This window comes from Argiope bruennichi, chromosome 3 (genome assembly GCF_947563725.1).
Source record: "Argiope bruennichi chromosome 3, qqArgBrue1.1, whole genome shotgun sequence".
NCBI classification, from domain to species: domain Eukaryota; kingdom Metazoa; phylum Arthropoda; class Arachnida; order Araneae; family Araneidae; genus Argiope; species Argiope bruennichi.
In genome coordinates this window covers 77222170-77245525 of record NC_079153.1, presented here as the reverse complement: position 1 = coordinate 77245525, position 23356 = coordinate 77222170, and the positions used below count along the sequence as shown (strand labels likewise).

At 29.8% G+C, this 23356-nt stretch overlaps 1 protein-coding gene across 4 annotated transcripts in view; it reads left to right on the top strand.

The window, feature by feature from the left end:
- The window catches only part of LOC129964280 (regulator of G-protein signaling 20-like), a 101443-nt gene that overhangs the window by 74777 nt on the left and 3310 nt on the right, over positions 1 to 23356 (top strand). For 3 of the 4 annotated variants that reach the window (XM_056079034.1, XM_056079035.1, XM_056079036.1), the window contains exons 2-5: positions 4920 to 5242; positions 10656 to 10769; positions 16142 to 16203; positions 19293 to 19459. In XM_056079034.1, coding sequence (XP_055935009.1) covers positions 4920 to 5242; positions 10656 to 10769; positions 16142 to 16203; positions 19293 to 19459 — 666 coding nt within the window. The remainder of the gene's footprint in view (positions 1 to 4919; positions 5243 to 10655; positions 10770 to 16141; positions 16204 to 19292; positions 19460 to 23356) is intronic. The other variant, XM_056079037.1, reaches the window with a different exon arrangement.

The following is a 23356-nucleotide window of genomic DNA, read 5'->3' as shown; positions in this document are numbered from 1 at the left end:
ACATCTATGTGTATTTAAAATGTCCATCTTTGATATGGTAAATTATATTTTAAAAAACAGCAAATTTCTTTCTGTTAATTTTTATTTACTGAGCGTACATTGTATATACACATTTTCACTCTATGTACATTGAGAAACTTTCTCAAAAATAGTGCTAACTTTTCATTGAGATATCTATCTCTATATATAAAGGATATTATGAAAAAACAAACATAAAATAATATTTTCAAGTATTTAATTCCAGCAGCTACATCTATGTGTATTTAAAATGTCCATCTTTGATATGGTAAATTATATTTTAAAAAACAGCAAATTTCTTTCTGTTAATTTTTATTTACTGAGCGTATATTGTATATACACATTTTCACTCTATGTACATTGAGAAACTTTCACAAAAATAGCGCTAACTTTTCTTTGAGATATCTATCTCTATATATAAAGGATATTACGAAAGAACAAACATAAAATAATATTTTCACTATTTAATTCCAGCAGCTACATCTATGTGTATTTAAAATGTCCATCTTTGATATGGTAAATTATATTTTAAAAAACAGCAAATTTCTTTCTGTTAATTTTTATTTACTGAGCGTACATTGTATATACACATTTTCACTCTATGTACATTGAGAAACTTTCACAAAAATAGCGCTAACTTTTCTTTGAGATATCTATCTCTATATATAAAGGATATTACGAAAGAACAAACATAAAATAATATTTTCAAGTATTTAATTCCAGTAGCTACATCTATGTGTATTTAAAATGTCCATCTTTGATATGGTAAATTATATTTTAAAAAACAGCAAATTTCTTTCTGTTAATTTTTATTTACTGAGCGTACATTGTATATACACATTTTCACTCTATGTACATTGAGAAACTTTCACAAAAATAGCGCTAACTTTTCTTTGAGATATCTATCTCTATATATAAAGGATATTACGAAAGAACAAACATAAAATAATATTTTCAAGTATTTAATTCCAGCAGCTACATCTATGTGTATTTAAAATGTCCATCTTTGATATGGTAAATTATATTTTAAAAAACAGCAAATTTCTTTCTGTTAATTTTTATTTACTGAGCGTATATTGTATATACACATTTTCACTCTATGTACATTGAGAAACTTTCACAAAAATAGCGCTAACTTTTCTTTGAGATATCTATCTCTATATATAAAGGATATTACGAAAGAACAAACATAAAATAATATTTTCACTATTTAATTCCAGCAGCTACATCTATGTGTATTTAAAATGTCCATCTTTGATATGGTAAATTATATTTTAAAAAACAGCAAATTTCTTTCTGTTAATTTTTATTTACTGAGCGTACATTGTATATACACATTTTCACTCTATGTACATTGAGAAACTTTCACAAAAATAGCGCTAACTTTTCTTTGAGATATCTATCTCTATATATAAAGGATATTACGAAAGAACAAACATAAAATAATATTTTCAAGTATTTAATTCCAGTAGCTACATCTATGTGTATTTAAAATGTCCATCTTTGATATGGTAAATTATATTTTAAAAAACAGCAAATTTCTTTCTGTTAATTTTTATTTACTGAGCGTACATTGTATATACACATTTTCACTCTATGTACATTGAGAAACTTTCACAAAAATAGCGCTAACTTTTCTTTGAGATATCTATCTCTATATATAAAGGATATTACGAAAGAACAAACATAAAATAATATTTTCACTATTTAATTCCAGCAGCTACATCTATGTGTATTTAAAATATCCATCTTTGATATGGTAAATTATATTTTAAAAAACAGCAAATTTCTTTCTGTTAATTTTTATTTACTGAGCGTACATTGTATATACACATTTTCACTCTATGTACATTGAGAAACTTTCACAAAAATAGCGCTAACTTTTCTTTGAGATATCTATCTCTATATATAAAGGATATTACGAAAGAACAAACATAAAATAATATTTTCAAGTATTTAATTCCAGCAGCTACATCTATGTGTATTTAAAATGTCCATCTTTGATATGGTAAATTATATTTTAAAAAACAGCAAATTTCTTTCTGTTAATTTTTATTTACTGAGCGTACATTGTATATACACATTTTCACTCTATGTACATTGAGAAACTTTCACAAAAATAGCGCTAACTTTTCTTTGAGATATCTATCTCTATATATAAAGGATATTACGAAAGAACAAACATAAAATAATATTTTCACTATTTAATTCCAGCAGCTACATCTATGTGTATTTAAAATGTCCATCTTTGATATGGTAAATTATATTTTAAAAAACAGCAAATTTCTTTCTGTTAATTTTTATTTACTGAGCGTACATTGTATATACACATTTTCACTCTATGTACATTGAGAAACTTTCACAAAAATAGCGCTAACTTTTCTTTGAGATATCTATCTCTATATATAAAGGATATTACGAAAGAACAAACATAAAATAATATTTTCAAGTATTTAATTCCAGCAGCTACATCTATGTGTATTTAAAATGTCCATCTTTGATATGGTAAATTATATTTTAAAAAACAGCAAATTTCTTTCTGTTAATTTTTATTTACTGAGCGTACATTGTATATACACATTTTCACTCTATGTACATTGAGAAACTTTCACAAAAATAGCGCTAACTTTTCTTTGAGATATCTATCTCTATATATAAAGGATATTACGAAAGAACAAACATAAAATAATATTTTCACTATTTAATTCCAGCAGCTACATCTATGTGTATTTAAAATATCCATCTTTGATATGGTAAATTATATTTTAAAAAACAGCAAATTTCTTTCTATTAATTTTTATTTACTGAGCGTACATTGTATATACACATTTTCACTCTATGTACATTGAGAAACTTTCACAAAAATAGCGCTAACTTTTCTTTGAGATATCTATCTCTATATATAAAAGATATTACGAAAGAACAAACATAAAATAATATTTTCACTATTTAATTCCAGCAGCTACATCTATGTGTATTTAAAATATCCATCTTTGATATGGTAAATTATATTTTAAAAAACAGCAAATTTCTTTCTTTTAATTTTTATTTACTGAGCGTACATTGTATGTACACATTTTCACTCTATGTACATTGAGAAACTTTCTCAAAAATAGTGCTAACTTTTCATTGAGATATCTATCTCTATATATAAAGGATATTATGAAAAAACAAACATAAAATAATATTTTCAAGTATTTAATTTCAGCAAATACAGCTGTATGTAATTAAAATGTCTACCTTTTATGCATGTAAAGACCATTTTATATGAAATAGGTAATGCTTTTTATTCTTCCAGCTGATTTTTTAAAAGTATTTCTTGCAGTGTCAGATATAAAATTCCTAAATCATATTTTTGTTATTAGGACATTCTGAGATGCTAACAGATGGCTACTTCTTTTTAATAAACTTTACATCAGGAACTCTAGCTCTAATATACTGGGCGCCATCGAATGCAATTTCATTGGCAGACACCTTGTTACTACATTAACATTTTTAAAATATTAAATGATATATGTAATAAAGTGAATACAACTGTTTTATGATGGCGCCCAGTATATTAAACAGAAAGCTACATTATTTGAGTTAAGTATGTATTAGTTTATGAGTATATATCAAAATGAGAGAAGTATTATTTTAAGAGTAACTATTAATTTCAAAAACGTTGTATTGTGATTTAGAAATAGATTAGAGTTTCTTGCTTAAACATATTTGATATTTAATTAAGTTTTGTGTTTATATTTAATCATCATTTACTATTACTTTTCACGACCAAATATTTCATGATTATTTTAAATTGTATTCCGTAAATATAATTTTTATTATGACTAAAAATATTCTAACAAAGGAGAAGCCTATTTCAAAATGATTTCATTTATAGAATCCAAATCAATTAAAAATGTTATCAATTTCTTTCCAGCATTGCTTATCAATGGTGAATATCTAACTAAGCAGAGTAAACAGCTAGGACCACAAGAAGATTTTTAAAAAAAAAGGCTTTACTTTCTTTTTTGCTAAATAAACAAAACTGTAAAAAAATACAAATTCTACAAATGATAATATACTAGGACATTTTATCATGTATATTTATTATATTAACACTTTATTATGTATAATTGATCAGGTTCTTATATGTTTCATTATATTCACTTTAGTTATTAGGTTATTTTTAAAAGTGAACACCTGCTTCAATAATATTGTACCCAAGCGTGGAATGTTATTACATTGTAATAGCATAAAATAATATTGTACACAAGCGTGATGTGAGATATAATTTTTAACCTCTTGAAGCTTATTTTGCAATTAATAAAGTGAAATATTAAAGAAGAAAAATTGAAGAAAATCGGCTATTTAATGAACTATAATACTGAAAAAAATGATAAACCAAATTTGACGTATTTGATAATAAACAAAATATGTCTAACATCAAAAATTGTCACAAATTGCATATCAGAAGGAAAAGTGGGATCAGGAATATGTATGAAAGATCGGCTGCTACATTTATCATAGATGAACGTTTTCGTATTTGGAAAATGTTCACCTTTATGGCATGCCACAGCCTTTTGCAAGAATTCCGATGCAAGAAAACAATCATTAATCGATATTCCACTTGGTATATCGTTGTAGAACCGAGAATATATGTATTTGTTAATACATTGAATTTCCTTTTTCTTTATTCAGTATAAAAATAAACCACCAAAAATAAAATATATGACGGTACTGAGTTCAAAATGCTTGGTACAACGTTACTATAACTATCAGGAGTGTCGCAAAGATCTCGCACCCGGAGTGTAAATATTTCCAAAATGAGATTACTGTTGCCATCTCACAAGAATTTTCGAATTTTACATTTCTTCTGTATGGCCCAGGAGACTGATTATAATAATTTTTCTTCCTTTTAGATGTCCAGTCCACCGAAGGGTGGCAACTGCAGCAAGCCAGACAAGAAAGACAAGCCGCAGTCCAAAGCGGGTTCCAAACCCTCATCGCCACCTATTGCTGACGGGGACGGACGCCCCGGTCCTTCCACAGCCACGGTACCTACCAAGATGACCACCGGCAAGGGCGTGAAGAAGGAGGGTAGAGAAGAGAGCAGCGGCACCACAGCCAGCTCCACGTCCACGCCTGTTGCCCATAATAACAATAACCAGACTGTCAACCAGAAAGACGGCAAGAAGGACAAATCGTGCTGCTTCTGCTGGTGTTGCTGCTGCAGCTGCTCCTGGTAAGTTATCAATTCATTGTATGGCGTGTACTGCAGTCAATTCATGAGATATTACAGTCGCGCGACAAGCATAGCATCTAAAGTGCGGGCTGCGATGGCCATGGAACCGATGCCAAATGTAGTCGATTTGAAGTCCGATTTCATAGAAGATTCGTCCTATGTGCGGTTATGGTGCGCTATAAATTCATTGAGAATGAAACGTCATACTGTTAAGCGATGTCGAATTTCGGAGAGTAATCATTACTTGACCATGATTCGGAATGTTAACTTTCGTATCAGAATTGACGCTATGTAGTGATAACGAAATGTAAATCTAACTAAATTAAACATCCAATTATGTAATTAAACTTTGAATCAGACCATTTACAGTTGCAATCAAACATCACATATTGTTCTTTATGTGTATTTGTTGGTTTTGTATTTCTAGGGTGTTCTTTTTTTTTTTTTGAAAATAGAAATTGCATTATTTAGTAGTTTTTAAATTTTAAGTCAAATTAACAATGCTGTAATATTAAGACTGCACTTTTGTAACATAAACGCAAAAAAATGTTACTCTTAAATATATCCGGTATGTAGCAAAAATATAGTGAGATTTTATTTATACTACATCAAGTAACTGCTCAATTTATTTATTTATTGCAAATAGTTTTTAACTAAAAATATTGGAGGGAAAATTCAAAGCTAATGGACCACATTAAAAATTCGATTTATTCAAAAATTTGAACTATGAACGGTATCTGAGAATTCGCACATGAAAAAAAAAAATTAAAACGGTTTGTAAAAATTCATTTTTAATATTTAATTATTTTAATAAAATACATAATAAAAAAGAAATAATAAGTAATTTTGATTAATGCTATTGACTAAATTTAAAAAATATTTGAATAAATAAATAACATAAAATTTAACAATTTGAAAATGATAACTTTAATAAATTTAAATACATCATTTTGGGCAATGGGCAATAAAAATTCAAAATATGCCTTTCCTTTTTGATTGAATGCATTGCATTTTAGTTAAATTAACGTCTCGTTGGGAAGAAACACGTGGGTTATTTTACGATGGAGTTCGTAATTTTGAGTCCCGTTCAGATGATGAATGCGAAGTCTGGGAGATATTTGGTCCATTACGTTAGATTTAACTTGCATCAAGCCCACATTTACGATGGGTACTTATTAGAACCGAATCTTGAACTTAAAACACGCTGGTCTCGAAACCGAGATCTTATCATTAGGCCATCCTGGACTTGAGCATATTGAATAAAACTTAAAAGACGGCGATATGTCTACTGAAAATAATTCAGAAATGAAAAAAAAAAAAAAGAAAAAATCTAAATTTTTAATTTCATTTAAGTAAAATTGAATTAAGTTAAGCAAAATCAATTTTAATAATAAAAGATATGTACATATTAATTTAAAAATGCAAGACTCTAGAGTAAATTCGAATGACCGACGTTCAGATAAAAAATTTCAAGTCAGCTAAACTCCACTACACCATTAATCGAAAAAGAAGGAAAAATCAATCTAAAAAAAGATTTATAAAGTTTTTATGTAGATCCAAAAGTAAATGTGCCAGAATTTTCTTTCGTCGGGATGTAAGAATGCTAGCTAGCGTGTCTAGAAATGTATAGAGTGAGTGCAAGGACATCATAAGAGCTTTCTTGCATTGGGCAAAATGTATAGAAAATTAAAAGTTTTAAATTAAGTTTTAAAAAGTTAATTTTAAGTTAAAACGTAAATTAAATGTTAGTTTTAAGTTGAAGTATATTTACAAAGAAACAAATTAAGATTAGTAAACGAAACATAATTGAGCGACACAAAAAAATTTCCTAATAGAAGCCTTGGATTAAAATAACACCAAACTAATATTTATATATTTCTAAAGAAAAATAGTTTAAAAAAAATAGTAATCGAAAATAATGTTTTTATTCAAAATTTTCCAGTTTCACCCGTTTTCCATTTCGTAATTGTTATAAACTCCCTCAAATAAATTTTAAATTTTGAGGAATATCGAAAAACACCACTTACATCTCGTTCAAAAGGCTGACATGAAACGATGAATAAACGAATGGAAATAGAAATTTTTATTACCAACTCTGGTAATTGTAAACTAATTCTGTTTATACGAATCCATTTAAATTTAATAATTAAAAAATTGAGATAGTTATAATACATAACAACATACTATTAAAAGCATTTAAATTTAATAAGTTTAAAAATTTTAATATAATGTTTAGTTATATCGAAAACAAATTAAAAACTAAAAAATTAAAATGGAGAAAATCATATTTTATCGTAATTATAATTTTCTTATTTTATCCGAATTAAGAAATGGAAAGAGACGTTTTGCACATTTATCGCCCTAAGAAATTTATATAATTGGTTGAAAGATGACTTTTGGTTTTCAGGCTGTGAGGCTATATAAACATAATTAGCATTTTATTACATTAGTTAATATTTTAAGAACTTAAAATTTTTTGTTGATGTATAGCACTAATGGAATAATTTTATTAAAAATGAGCATATATTGAATATGTTTCAAACAATTTTCTCTGAATCTGGGTCAGACACTGTATATAGTGAAATGCTCAAAGAGTGCGATCGGCAGTGTTGAAAAATAGCTCAATGATAAATTTTATTTTGTTGGCCGTATATGCTGTCCACTGCGCAAATGTAATAACAAATTGTCGGGCACTTGTGAATCCTATGGCGACCAATATGTTAATAAAAATATCTTTCATTGCTATCTGATTGTTCATGAGTATTAAATACAGCTTTACGAAGCGAATTAAGTCTTTTGAATGTTTTTCTCTAAAGTGTTGACGCGGAAAGAAAGTTAAAAAATTTTTTAATGGAACCCGTTTAATCTTTAAAAGAAAGTAGATAATTTATCCCCATGCTTCTTCATCATTACTTAAACATGCACCACAATTTTTCTGATCATTAATTAATCTTGAATAATTTCGAAATCATGGCATCGGTATCGCAGTTGTCATACGTCTCGAAAATGATGCTTAAGTCAGAGAAGAAAACAATGTATAATTGTAATTTTGTATCGTATAAACGAAATAATTTAGAATTACTACAGTTTTATAAATCAATCTATATTATGATGAAATGTCGTATGAATTAGAAACAAGTAAGCGGCGCTTTATTGTGATTATTATGCAGGTAGAATGGATTCTAATTGCCTGTAGAGAGAGAAGTTTTTGTCAGTCATTATAAAATTTTTCGGTTATGATAAAATCAGTCCTCCCAAGAACTGAAAGAAAAGATCATAGAAGAATAAAATGCAACATGTTCTGTCATTGACCAAATCATTAACAGAATTTTGCCTATTCAGAGAGAGTGGAATTCTTGCGTACAACATTTTAATAGTTTATTTAGTATTTTTTTCTCACAAACAAGATAGGGTTTGATTGGCTCTCAAGGTAGGTCTATAATTCCAAATACTTTTCAAGGGTATTACAGGCATGTCAGTGTACACAGATTTCTAAGTAATATAAATTTTTTAAAATTAATTTTATTTAAATTAATTAAATTTTTAAGATTACGTAAATATTATGTGTGTGTGTGTGTATTATTTTCTTAATATGCGTACCCCAAATATTTTTTACTACAATTTTTCACCAATAGCTAATTAAAATTTTAAGAAAGGGAAAGCACATTTTGAGAAATAATTTGACAGGATAATATAAATTAAAGAATGAAATTTTAGGTAGAAAACATGGAATACTGCATTAAATGCTATGAAATCAGTATAGTATTAATGTATCCAAAATAAAGGACTCTCAATCAAAAAAAAAAAATAAATAAATAAAAATAACAAGAGCACGATAATCTTTTTCCATCAAATAAATCTGGCAATAATTGCTTAAGAATAATTTTTCTGAAAGTTTGGCTTGGATGAAATGTTACTTGAAATAGAAAGGGAAAACATTTACCACCATTCAAAAATAGATGGCAAGAAATCGACCATTTCCAAACATTACTGAAATAATTAATTTCTAATAAATAAGAATGAAAAAACTATAAAATCAATGAAATATTTAATTCAAAAATTTCCTGCCTTGTTTTTCTTGAAACAATTCCGTACAGTGTATCTCCAATTTAAATTATAGTCAATCCCCTTTTGTTTTTTAGTTTCAAGTGCTAATCACTTTGGTTTCTTGCACGCAAAACTTAGAAATATATACTCTTTTTTATTGACAACACTTTTCACCTGGGCATTGATTCAACCGACTGATTAAAAAAACACAAATAAAGTTTGGTTTCAACACACATTTTAGCTAGCTTCATACATCGCTGATAATGAACTAATGCAACTATTCTATACAACAGAAGTTAGCATTTCACATGGTTTAAAATAAATATCTTATACGCTGCATATAAAACAATCTGAAGCAATATTAATTAAAAAAATAATTTTAAAAGAGAACTGAAATTTGAAGTTTCCATCTGATAAACAGGAAGTCTATCGACCTCGTGGAAATTTAGTAAACAAAATTTATCTCAAAAATAGATAAATGTGTCATCCGTAGGTAAGTCTGACAGATAATATGCCGATTTGAAAAATCAACGAAATTCAATTTATATGACGTTATGATCACACCACAAAAGTAACTATTAATCACAAAGAAGCTGTTTCTTCTCACTCCGCCTGCCTAGGTATCCAGGATAAATTGAATAACCGTCGTCGCAGTAATTACACAGATATTTCAGATGGAAAATTTTATAGCCATCACCAGCCACGGCCTACACCTTCCCTTAAGAGCTGTATTCCATGTTCGTAGTGAAAGTAGCACGATCCCACATAATTGTGATACTTTTTCTTTAGAGAAGTGAAAACGCGCTTTCTTTCCCAGAAATTTCTCATCCTTTTGTTCCAGATGCCCCTCCAGAAGAGACGTGGGAATCGTTAGTGGTCCTGTCACCTTATGTTTAACTGCATGTTGCCTTACATAGAGTTGACAAAGGGGATTTTATTCCTTATTATAAGATGCGTAATTGATTCCAAAATTAATTGTCTAGTTCAAAGCGGCTTTCGTTTATCATGCTCACAGACAAACAAACATAATTTCAAAAATGAGTTTCTTTTTTAGTTGGGAAATTTCAAAAATGAGTTTTTTCGGATTCTTTTGAAGATTCTCCAGAATATCACATTCGATTTTTTTTTAAAGATTCTAGTACTTTTTTTTGTACACCTCTTATAAGAGAAAATATAAAAAAGCGCATTTTGCATGTAATTTTTAGCATTATTGTTATTTGCAATAATAAAATGTAGTGCGCATTCATTGCTTCGCCGAGTTTTTAATAAAATAATTGCTTATAGAAGCTGCTGTAGGCTAGTCGGGAGTACCATTTTTATGTGTTTGTGGCGGCCAGCGCAGAGTGACTGAATGATTTAATTCTAGGTGTACTCTTTTCCGCAGCCTTTCTGTGCACAACCAAATGAAGGAGAAGAGCAACAAGATGCATCAGATCTCCTCTCCTGGAGACAATTTGAATGGGAATGGTTCCGAGTCTCCGTAAGTATTTTTTTCCAGCAATAATAACCTAAATCATGAAAATTTTCAAATGGTTTTTCTTTATTTTCTTCTAAATGGCGCTACTTATATCATTGTGCAAGTTTTCGCTACATACCATGTTTTAAGCATTATCAGTTTTAACCATTCCTTATCGGTTATATACAGTATTATCCAGAAGTAAGGATCGATTTTAAAAATTAGTGATTCACAAAAAATTAAACCATTAGAAATGAGTTATCCGCAAAAACTAAAGGCAGAGTCCTAATAGTCATCAACGGCTATGGCCCGTCCCGTCTTCAAAATAGACACAATTTGACCCCTTAGTAATGAGATTAATTTACCTCCACCATCAAAAAAGCGAGAACCTCTTAACCAGTTAAATATTTCGGCCTCTCCGGAAAACGCATAGCTAAATTGTGTCTCAAAAATTTAGCGATGTCTCTAATTATTACTTCTGATGAATAAACTCGTTATAACGCAAAATGTTGTACTGATAAGTATACTCGTCAAAAACAGTTAACTTGTTAATAATTACTCGACTTCTGATTGCCGTATCTGAGATGCCTCCGGTTGAAGAAGCTTCAGACAAAAACATATAGGAAGATATCATTTGCACAGAAAGGATGGAATCTAAACTATTTTTTTAATCATAAAACCAGATTTTATAGATCTCAAAAGTTTCTGCAATCTCCAGCAATGATAATTCTGCAATTGGAGGGATAATACATTGCATGGAGTAAGGATATGAATATTTGATCATAAATCAGATCAGAACAATGGATTGTAAATATGTCTCACCCTCCATTCTGAAGCAAAATTCTTGCATGAAGATTAACATATTTAATCACAGATTAATGCAGCTTAATCAGGATTAATATGGTCGTCCACAGCATTCAAAGAACTTTTCTGTTGTTCGTGTTCTGTCAAACAAATCTAGAATTTCATACTACCAAGAAAATAGTTCATTCTTGGGCAACTGAGTCTTTCTAAATAGAGGACGACATATTGAGTATGCGCAACTCAATCAATAAACTCTCTATCATAATCAATAAACTCTGATTCGATGACAAAAAAAAATCTTTTTTTTCTATCCTTTTTGTGTAAATTACAACTTTTAATCATCCTTCATTTGTAAATTTGTTAGTTTTTTTTAATGTACTCGGGACTTCTTAAATTAATTGTATGGCGTACCAGATATATTTCTTTTTCCTAAGATCTATCAGAGATGTTATTAGAATTTCCTTTCGCTTACGGACATATTTGAAGTCTTTTATACAGTAAAATATAAATAATATGTTTAGTTGTGCATTTTTATTGATTGCGAAATTTGTTGCTGAAAGAATGGGGAAGAATAAATAATTCTGTGGGCGGCCGAAAAAGAATCATATATCTTTGCTCCACTGTCTTGAAAAGGAGAAAATATATGCTGATATTTAGATTCTATGCGGATGTTTAGATATTTCTTATACTAGATGTAATTAAATAGTCAAAAATTCTCCAATTTAGATTACGTAAATTATTAACAGGGTTTTAATTAGGAAATTATAATATTTCGCATTGTACGCTTTAACTAGAATTAGGAAGACCTATTCGGTCACTTTTACGAAATTTTTTGCGAAATTACTTAAATTAATTATTTTCTTTAATCAAATTAATTAAAGACTGTTTACTTAATAATAACAGGTAAGAATCGGATGCAGGTAATTCAGAAATAATTAACAAAGAAAAAGGTAATAGAAAGAAAAAAAAATCTAAACCTTACGCGAGAATGTTGTTTTACTAGAATCGGCTGATTTAAATTAATCTTTAATTGAAATATATGTTGAGAACAATATATTATATAAAATGCCTAGACATTCTTAGAAAAAGTATAAAATATGATACTTATTTGAACATATTATATATTTCACCTAAATGTCTTGTGTGATTCTTAGGAATACTGTACAATGTCATTTGCTATTTAGGCAAATAAAAAGAAGGTGATGATAAAAAAATATTGTATAAAAGAATACATTCTATAGAAGAACAAATATTATTTAAAAAACAGAATAAACGAGTGAATAAAACTCTTTAATTAAAAATACGTAAAGGAAAATGGAAGTTAGACAAAACATAGTTTATGACTTTCTTATTAAGTTAAAATGAAGTCTTATTATTTCATCAAGAGAGGCACTAATTTTATTTTGAATTGCACTTAATTTTAATTCTTTAAAAAGTAATCGATGATATATTTTAAATTTGCCGGTTCATCTATTTACATTTCATAGAATGCTAAGAAAGTGCTTGAAATAATCGTACTTCAATACTTAGCCAAAAAGAATTCCTGGACATTCTACAGAATGGTGAATTTCAATCTTTGCCAGTAATATGAAAAATTTCATGTAGTAAGAAAGTGTATTCGATTATAATAATACCTAATTCGATCATAATAAATTATAATAGAAAGTAATTCGATTATAATAATACTTAAAATATATGCCTAGGTACATTCAAAAGAAACAGGCAAATCCGTATAGAATTTCTATGTTTATATTTTAATTTTATAAATCTAATCCATTTTTAGATATTGCAGTATCAAATATTATAAGTACTATGTAAAAATACTTTGTGTTTCACGTAGATCTAATTTCTTAAACTGAGTTGCAAATGGTGATTAAACATAAAACTTGTATCTCTAGTTTTTTTTTTTTTTTTTTAATATGATAATGTTTATAACCTGGTGTGTTATGAATACTAATGTCATTATCTACAATTGAAATAAGCATGATGAAAAAAAATCCTTCAGAACATTCTACCAAACCAAATTTTGCACATGATCATTTGTTAGATAGTAGGTACACATTATGAAAGTTTTTTTTAAACTTTAATTAGATTTTTTCAATTAAATACTAGTAAATTAACGTTAAATTAAATATTTTAAATTTTTCTATTTTCTTAAGTTTTAATAAACTGTTGAACATTTTTGTAAGTATATTTTACAACAATGGTTTTCACTGTGCTCTTTACTGGATTCATACTCATATGCATTATAAAGAAATGAAATATGTTTCCATGAGCATGTTATCGCTTCCATGTAATTAACTCCTTAACTGTCATGTTTGAGCTTCCCTTGTACAACGAATTATGCTTCTTTCACAGACATTATAATTCGATATAAAAGTGAATTATTACCTATGAACACATGAAGAGCTCTGTTGAATATATAGAGAGAGAGACAGATAGATAGATAGATAAAGCCTGGAAGTATGAATCTAACTTAAATGCTTTTTAAATATTCTTAATACTATAAAATTAGTTGGAACAAAAGAAATGAGCAACGGAATTGAATTTTTCCAACCAAACTTGATTTGATCCTTTAATAATATAGGATCAATTGTGTAAATGGAATATAGCAAAAGTGAATTTTATACCTACGACAGTTTCCTATTTATCACGAAATTTCGGAACTGTCTCATCAATGTTCTCGAAATCTTGAAACAAAAAGTGGTGACATGCAATATGACAAAAGAACATTTACTATAGAACCTAAAGTCACAATCCTGTTTATAGTTGCAGAAGAAAGGAAACATTACTCGTAAACGCTGATTTTTTTTATTTTTTCGAGAGAGAGAACAAGGTTGTTGTTGCTTATTTTTTACTGAAAAGATGATAGCAATTCTTTAAATCGCACTTTTTTGAATTGCACTATTTAAATTACAAACAAGAATTCTTCAGAAGCGTTCTTCAGGTTTGTTAATTAAAAAAAAATTAAGCGTTTAGACTGGTTATTTTTTGGCCGAACTTTTTTCTTGGAGAAGAATAGGTCTTCACCGATGCTCCTACGGTAGTGTATTAAAGTACTTTAGAACACATTAAAGAACATATTTAGAACACATTTACACATTAAATGGGAAAATGAACGGATTGTCAATTTGCCCTTGGCTGAACTGCACTACAGCTAATACCGACTTACTTCATATTATTGCCGCTTATCTATAAACTAAATTCCCCATTTTGGTTATTTTTATGCTAAATGATATTTCTCAATCGCTCATGCAATCCGTAAAAGAAAGCCACAGCAGAGAAGAAATGATTGAAGAATTTCTTATCATATTGCCTCAATTCTTCAAACAATCTATCGAAAGCCCTAATCTCCTCATTTCTTTCATTAATCGGATGAATTGGAATAAACTGATTTTTTTCCTTTTCCTTTTCATTCGATACGAAATAATAACACAGCTAGAATTTGTTCACTGTTCATTTTCATTACACAAAGCAATAAGCAATGTAAATGAAGCAGTTACACTGAAGTAAATTAATCTGTTGATGAAATTGCGCTGACTCTTTCTATAGTGATGGATATATTACCAACGTTTGTATAAACGTTTCGATTTCTGTGAGTGTTAAATTCTCCGCAGCGGAAAAATAAGCCATAGAAACAGTATCTGGACTTCGTTTCTTTAGACATACTTTCGAAGGAAGGTGTGTAGCACATTTTGGAAGACCCTATTTTGCATCATTTGTTCTTCTTATGCCTTTGATTGTAAACTCAGCAACCATTTTTCCTTTTGGACCTTCAAATATTCTCCAAAATCTGTTCATGTGTTCCCAGAAGTTCAATATATTTATGTCTGAAGATCATGGAAGCCAAGTCAAAGGTCGGGTATTAGTGTGTGACAATACAGTAAAAAATATTCCCGTGTCTCATCATGCATAAATAAAATATGAAGTACGCGGTGACTGAAACATCTTGATAGAGATCGGGTAATATGTGTTCATGAATTACATGTCATATGGGCAAGAGTGTTTCATCTTATCTTCACACGAAATTCATGAAATTCTTGTCCCTCCGGAATCATTAATTATTGTCAAAGATTGCATCTAATTCATCGAATGTAAAGAAAAATACAACTATCATTTTGGGTCAGTTCTTAATCAATGCTCTGTTACTGAATTCGATAAATTCAAAATTTAATTATCAGAGGTATTTACTTATTTATTTTCAAGTAATACAGCTAAGTAAAACTAAGCTAAAAGTCTTGAGCATGTTTATTGCTATCCTTTTTTAATAAATAAAAAATTTCATATCCCTTGTCTTTGAAAAAAGACGATTTCTAATTGCTTATCGATGAATAAATGGAAACTGTTAAATGATTGCCATTCCAAGAAATAGATTTTTATACAGATAATTTATCACTACTTCTGAAACATATACTAAAACTTATATTATACAATTTAAGTAAATGCATTTTCAGAAAGTAATCCACAATAGAATGTTTGAGTAAAATTCGAGTTCGTAAATAAAATTTAAAAGCAATTCTATTGGCTTAAAACTTTTTTTATTTGCTTTGAAGTGATTAGTACTTATAGTTTGCTTTGTCCTTTTTTTTCAGGCCAACTTTAGAAGAAATTCGTTCCTGGGGGGAATCCTTCGACAGACTTATGAGGAATGCTAGTAAGTCAACTTTTACAAAAGAATATTTAATGGGAATTCGATTATGAATGTCTTAAAGATTTTAACTTTCACGATTATGTTTAAATAAAGCTTTTACTAAAAAAGTTTCAATTTACTGAATCGTAAGTAAATGTTAATACATTTCACTATAAAAATTATTTAATATTTGTGTATTATATTTTTTCATTGAATAACATCCTCATATTAAAAGACATTTCAAATTGATAGTGCACAAGTAGCAACAAGTGACTGTATGATTGACAGCTATTGCCCTGGGTGTTTCTAAGCTTATTGAGATGAATGCGAACTATATTACAATAAGAGCATGGATATTTAAACATAGATTTATTTCATAAAATACTGAATATTATTGCATTTCAAATGCATAAATTAAAACATTCAAGCCTATTAAATTACATAATCATAAAGCTTGTATCTTTTCATGTACTATCAGTTTGAACATAGTTTTCGAGTTAGAAAAGTTAAGGAATCGCATAACTATGTCTAAGAGAGTAACAATCTATTTTTAAAACGCTCGTATTCCTTAATGGTTAACTCTTTAATAGTCATGCATGGGCATCATACAAACATCGAAAATGTTATAATTTGATACAAAAATTTCCTATAATCTATTATTCCTCGAATATTCTATGAATTTTTGATTAAATAAGATAGCACATTCTCAAAATAGAAGATATCATCTAATTAGATAAAAAAACAAGATTGTTAAGGGCTTATTAACTATTACCAAAATTGGATTTGAAACTATAATAATTGAATACAAACTGGAAATTGAAACGATTCTTGTATTTGGAGTAATTAATGCAAGCATATTTGAATTATCTTATTCAAATTAGTTATGATCATAATATATAGGTTTTTAAACGATTTGGTTTTGTAATTAAACATTATGAGCAAAAATCATTTTTGATTCGAAACTAAATCTAAATTTTAGTTTATATTTTGAACAATTTTTTTCTGGCCCCTTTTATGGGATATGTGAAGGGCTCAACGAAAATAAAAGCAGACAGTTAAAAATCTAAAGTCTTTGTTGACTAAATTCTCCTAAACTCGACAAAGATGTTTGCCCTTTTCTTTTCTCTCCCGTTTTACAAAAATCAAAAATAAAATAAAAAAATCAGAAAGCACGAAAGACTTTTATGTCATCGTAAAAACCAGAATATAAATTTTGAAACGTAAAAGAAATTCTCTTAGCGACTGTAAAACATATAAAAATGAAAGTAGAAAAAAATCAGTCCAAAACTCACTTATGAGCCATATTCTGAACCCTTTCCACGCTTCTTCTCAATCGATATGTTAGGTGTGACTTGTAAAACACAAAAACGTATTTCATTTTTCAGAAAGAAATAAAACTAAAGCTTGAACTTCCATTTTTTTTTTTCCCTTTTGATTTTTTTTTTCTTTTTTTAAAGTTTTCTTTTCTTTTATCTCAGTTATTTGTTACCGGATTTAAATGTTGCCATTAAGCTTCATTTTTTTGGTTGTGACTTACCAGTACACTCGTTATTATGCATTTTTTCTGGCATAAAAATACATGAAAAGTAGGATAAAATAACTTCGAATCAAACTTCATTGAATATTTCGAGAATACTACAAAACTACACTTTTATTTCTCTTTATAAAAATGTAATTAAATCTTGAGAAAAATAAATTTCTAATGGGTAGGTTTATGACTCTATTTTAATATCACCAATGATAAAAGATATTAATTGAAGAATGCCAAAGAATTTATACATTATATTACAATTCTCGTAAATAAACACGAGAATAATTTCCTCAAAGCTTTCTTGCATATTTTCAAGTAAAGGTTATATATTTGCGTTAAATTGGACTTCGAATTAGGCCACGAATACTTTGCTTGGCATTGGCGAACAATAGTTATGAAATTTAGAGCTTTTGACGTTAAGTTAACATTTTTACTAAATCTATTGCATAATCTTCGGCATTTTTTGATGAGAAATTAATCACTGTTAATATACAAGTGCTCAAAATTTCATTTTGAACGCTTTATTTTCGACCGATTGGAACCAAACTTTGAAATGAAACTATAATTATAATCACAAGATCACATACCAAATTTCTTTCATCTAAGTCATTACAGTTTTGGATTATTGTGTTTACTGATAAGCGGTCAATCCCTTGACGGATTTAATTCCAAATTTGATTCAAATTTACTACTTTGTAAATGTTAAATATGTGTACCAACCCCTTAGGCCAGGAAAGCGTTAGAAATAAAACTGAACCTTTAGCAGATACCTTAGTTTTCAATATTCTGCTCTATAGGGCCTATGTTTATTGCACAAATGATCTTTTCTCCTATTGTCGCAAGTTCTTACGTCACAAGTTTGTAAAATCGTAATCAAACAAATGCGTGGTTTACATGTTTCGTTCTTAGCATTACTATGCTCAAATTGTCTTTTCGTATTAAACCGAAAATGCTTTACAAATTTGTAAATAACTTCGGTCGGTAAGTCGGTTATCAGTTTCCTCCGTACCGTTTTCGAAATAGGAACATTAACACCGTTGTTTATCGCCAACTCGTATTGTAACCGATCTCACCATATATAGTACATGGTTACTTTACTATGCCTAGACACCAAGTTTGTGGTAATAACAGTCTCCATTTTCAAGTTAATATGTGTTAGAAGGACTTCAATGAGCACCCATGATGTATATGTGTACTGCATATTCTAAAGGAAACTTGGTTATTGATGATTGCCGCAATACAGTGATATTTCCAAAGCTGGGAAAACAAAATTGAAACAATCACTACTGAAGCGAGCAAAAAATTCTTTAAGCCATAGCCGCTCCATTCAAACCATCATTATAATTGATATTGCATCGAATTTTCTACGGCTTTCACATAAATGGCAACAAGATTCCCACAAAATTTTTTAAATGTTTCAATCTAATCACTAAGTTGCATCACCTATAATTTTATACTTGTTACTACCGAAACATCTTACTTTAAAAGTCGGTTATCAGTTTTTCTTAAATCAATGTCGCTGATTACGACATGATGATTTCTGCGTTTTTGTGAATTTAAAACATTCTCTTTTGCCATTCAGCTGGACGCAGAGTGTTCAGGGACTTCTTACGATGCGAGTACAGCGAGGAGAACATACTCTTTTGGTTGGCCTGCGAAGACCTGAAAAGGGAAAGGAACCCGGAATTGGTGGAAGAGAAAGCTCGGAGCATCTACGAAGACTACGTCTCGATACTCTCTCCTAAAGAGGTAACTGTTTATATCATTATTAGTAATTGATATTTCACAAACAGTCAGGCTTCAATTAAAATAAAGTGCTAGCTTTCATCTTGCCTTGTTCCCTATCAGTGCAGGTAGGAAGAAAAATATTTTTTATCTTGCATACCGGCTAGCTTAGAGTCATAAATCCTCTCTCTAAAAGAGGTAAAGTTTTTACTTGGGATTAACTGATATTTCAACGGCAAATTCAGATAGTAATTTTTTTCTTAATAAATTTTTCTAGAAGCTGAAGAAAAATTATTTCTTATTACCGTACACTGGTTAGCATCGATGTCATTGTGAGACAGTTTTCGAATTTCACTTATCTCGTTGAACACATATGAGGATTACTCTAAGATTGACTTTTAGATAAGACATTTAACCTGTATCTCAAAATAAACTATTGATAATTCTAGTCTTTCTGATTTTGATGTTCTTATCCTGTTTATATTTCGGATAGATGAAATTTCGAAATTATAAGCATTTAAAGAAGGCTCTTAAAAAGATAAATAATTAACAGCATGTGATACATGGTTTCATGAAACTTCTTTTGCTCTTTGTAAAATTCAAAACCTGTTACTTACAATAGTTTATATAGAAATGGTCGATGTCTTGTTGGAGAATTTGTTGAGTTATTAGAATCAGTGTATTTTGTGCTTTTAGTAGACAAATATCAACCAGTTGTTCACTCCGGATTTTTTTTAATTCTCTCTAGTAAATGTTTTAACTCCTCCTCCCCCCTATTTTTCTGTATAAAATTGTGGACCTTCGGTAAGGCCATAAATAACTTGCCATGCCATTCGTGGACGATAACTACAAGAAAACCAACTATCTTTTGGAGACTTGTTGTTTAATTTTTCCATTCATACTCCATGTCTATATAACTTAAGCTTCTCTCAACTCAAAATTTTATCAGTTTATCACAAGGTATAGATCTTTTTTTCTCATGATCGTTTGAGATTGTGGAGACTATGCTGATACAGATTAATATGTTTTTCCCGTTTTATAACTAAAATATTTTTATTTTTTCCCATTCATATTCTAGATGCACGGCTGTTGTTTAACAATAAACCTTATCAGTTGTTTAACATCAAACCTTCAGTTCCAGTAGTTTAATAATAATAGTAATAATTTTATTTGAGTAATGACATTACGTGATAACTAAATTTTTTAATTAATTCAAAAAATGGTGGTTATAACGAATTTCAAGTTTTTTGGAATAGATTTTACCAATATATGCTATACTGGTATAATGTCAATCAATAAAATTATACAAACGTTACAGACTGAAAACTCCATTCGTAATAAGCAACACTGCATCTTGCATGCATTATTCCAGTGAAAAGCAACATTCTGCTAATGTATCTGTGATGACTCCAAAGGATACCTGTACATGCATCTGAAATTATTCCAAAAGAGGCCGCTATTATGAGTCATCTCCAGAGATATAAATGAAGAGAGATCCAACGCAACGGCAACGTCGTGATGTTTCGGAGTTCCGCGATGTGACAAAGTGGTCACGAGCACCTCCACATCATAATTTGGAATAGATACTTTAATTTGTTAGTTTAGGGAAAAGTTAAATTTAATTGAACTAATTTGGACGAGCGCAATAAAGCTCTAACGTCATGAAATTTGGTATTTAATTCATATTATTATTATTTTTGATACAATTAATTAATTTAAAAAATAATATTTATATTATTTATGGGGTAAAATAGAACTTTAGTGGAATTACGTTGCACGTGCCTTAACTATTGGGGCTTTTTTGGAACTAAACTTTCTGAAGGAAAAATTTCAAGGAATTTCACGCGTGTAGCTCATCGTAGCTATCTGAGGCCAAAACAAATAATTTTGATAAATTTAATCCACCAGATTGGTAACAGAGTTAATTAATTCTCAGTTTTTTAACTGAGGGGAAATTTACATAGACATTGTCTATTGCAGCTCTAGGTCTTTTCCTAGAGCTGGGTACTGCAGGATCATAAGCAGGTAGATTAAGTAACTTGTTACGAATCTGGGGCAGTTTTTCGAAGAAGAGAGATCCAAACTGCAAATGATCTGAGATCGAAACCTACACGACTATTGGCTGCAAAGCTGTGATTTGTGTTGTGGAGGTCTGCATTTTCATGTAGAAATACCACTTTACACAGCATCAAGTGGTTGTTTTCTCATGTAGTACTTAGTAAAGTAAGCTTGTAATCCGCATGTTGTATTGAGAGCCTTCGATACCTCTCAGCGGGACTCCTACCATTTAATGAGTTTAAAAATAATGACTAATTGTTGGTGCATTATCCAAATGGTGCTGTCGTGTTTATCTTTAAGCAGAACTTAAACAAGTATCATTTTCATTCTTAAACTTCGTTCACATAACTAAATAGTTTAAAAAAATCGTGTATTCCTACTCAGTAGCCGATCTTCTTATTAGAATTATTTTCCTATGTAAAAATGAGAATAATTCTTATTAATACCTGCAATGTTGAAAGATTTTGCTTTTTTTAATAACGATAATTGTGTTTATAACGCAGTTGGCATAAATGTGTAATAGATTATTCGTATCCATAAGAACAATGTCATATTTTCTCATCCGATAGGAAGACCATAAATTTTTAATAGCTTAACACATTACGGGTTATGTTCGACTCCGGTGATTGACTCAAACTTTCCATTATAATTCCGCCACTCATCGAATAGTCAATTTTCTTTCATCATTTTGTATATACTACCTTTCTTCTTGCAAACCCTCACATTAAAATCTCATGGATCAAGGCACATGTAGGCTATGAAGGGAATGAAGCGGCGGACAAACTAGCCAAAACAGCGGCTAATGCTAATCAAGATCGGAATATAATGAAGCTCCTAAGATGTCACCTGAAGAACATCCACCAAACCGATATGATGACAATATGGCAAAAGGAATGGGGAGAAGGCGAAACAGGCCGCTCCACATTCAATATAATACTGAAAGTTTCTCTATACGCGGCCAACTGGAACAGAACGGATGTCCTTTTCTTCACTGGACACGGTCCATTCCCGACATACCTACACAGATTCCATATGGCCAACTCTCCTTACTGTAACTGTGGGGAGATAGGATCCCCAATTCACTATGCCACCGAATGCCTACTGACTCTCTCATGGCACATGAGAAAGCCAGAAACAAGTCTCGAAGAAGAATGGTACAGGAGAGTTGCATCGAATACCCCTTCACGTGGCAAGATCCACTCCATAGTAAACCATATTCACAAATACCAAGACCTCTTCAAGACTACACATTAGCTGAGACCAAAATGCCACATGTCAAAATCAGCCGAAATTATAACTTCAAAAGTCCCTCAAAAGTGCAGTTCTCATGAAGGAAATCAAAACCACAGGATTCAGACGGACGCCACAGATTTCTGACTCTTTAGTGATTACTTATATGCTAATATATGTCATTCAGATATTCTCAATGTAATTTATCAAGTTTTCAGTTAGTAATCTCATTTCCCTGTAAGTTCAACTCAAAGTCACCATTTGTTTAAGTATTCGTGTCCCCTCTATCCAGTTATTACATCACCAAAAATTGAATATAGTCATGTAGGATTTGACACCAATGTGATTCTCTCTGGAGAAACCCTGGTTGGTCTGTCGTCTCTTTCTTTTTATGTTCTTCTTTCTTTTTTTCTTCCCCCCCCTCCCATCTTGTGCTCATCCAACTGGTTAGATAACTTAGTGTTATAGGCACCGGGGGCACAGGATAGCGTTATGTTATGTTATGTGACTACTTTGTACTTTTCGTTCCGGCCGCATTGGTCACCGTTAATTGATAATATAATTCTTTTATAATTGCGTTGGTCAATGTTATCTGAGATGTACATTTAAAAATTTATATTCTCTTAATTAATT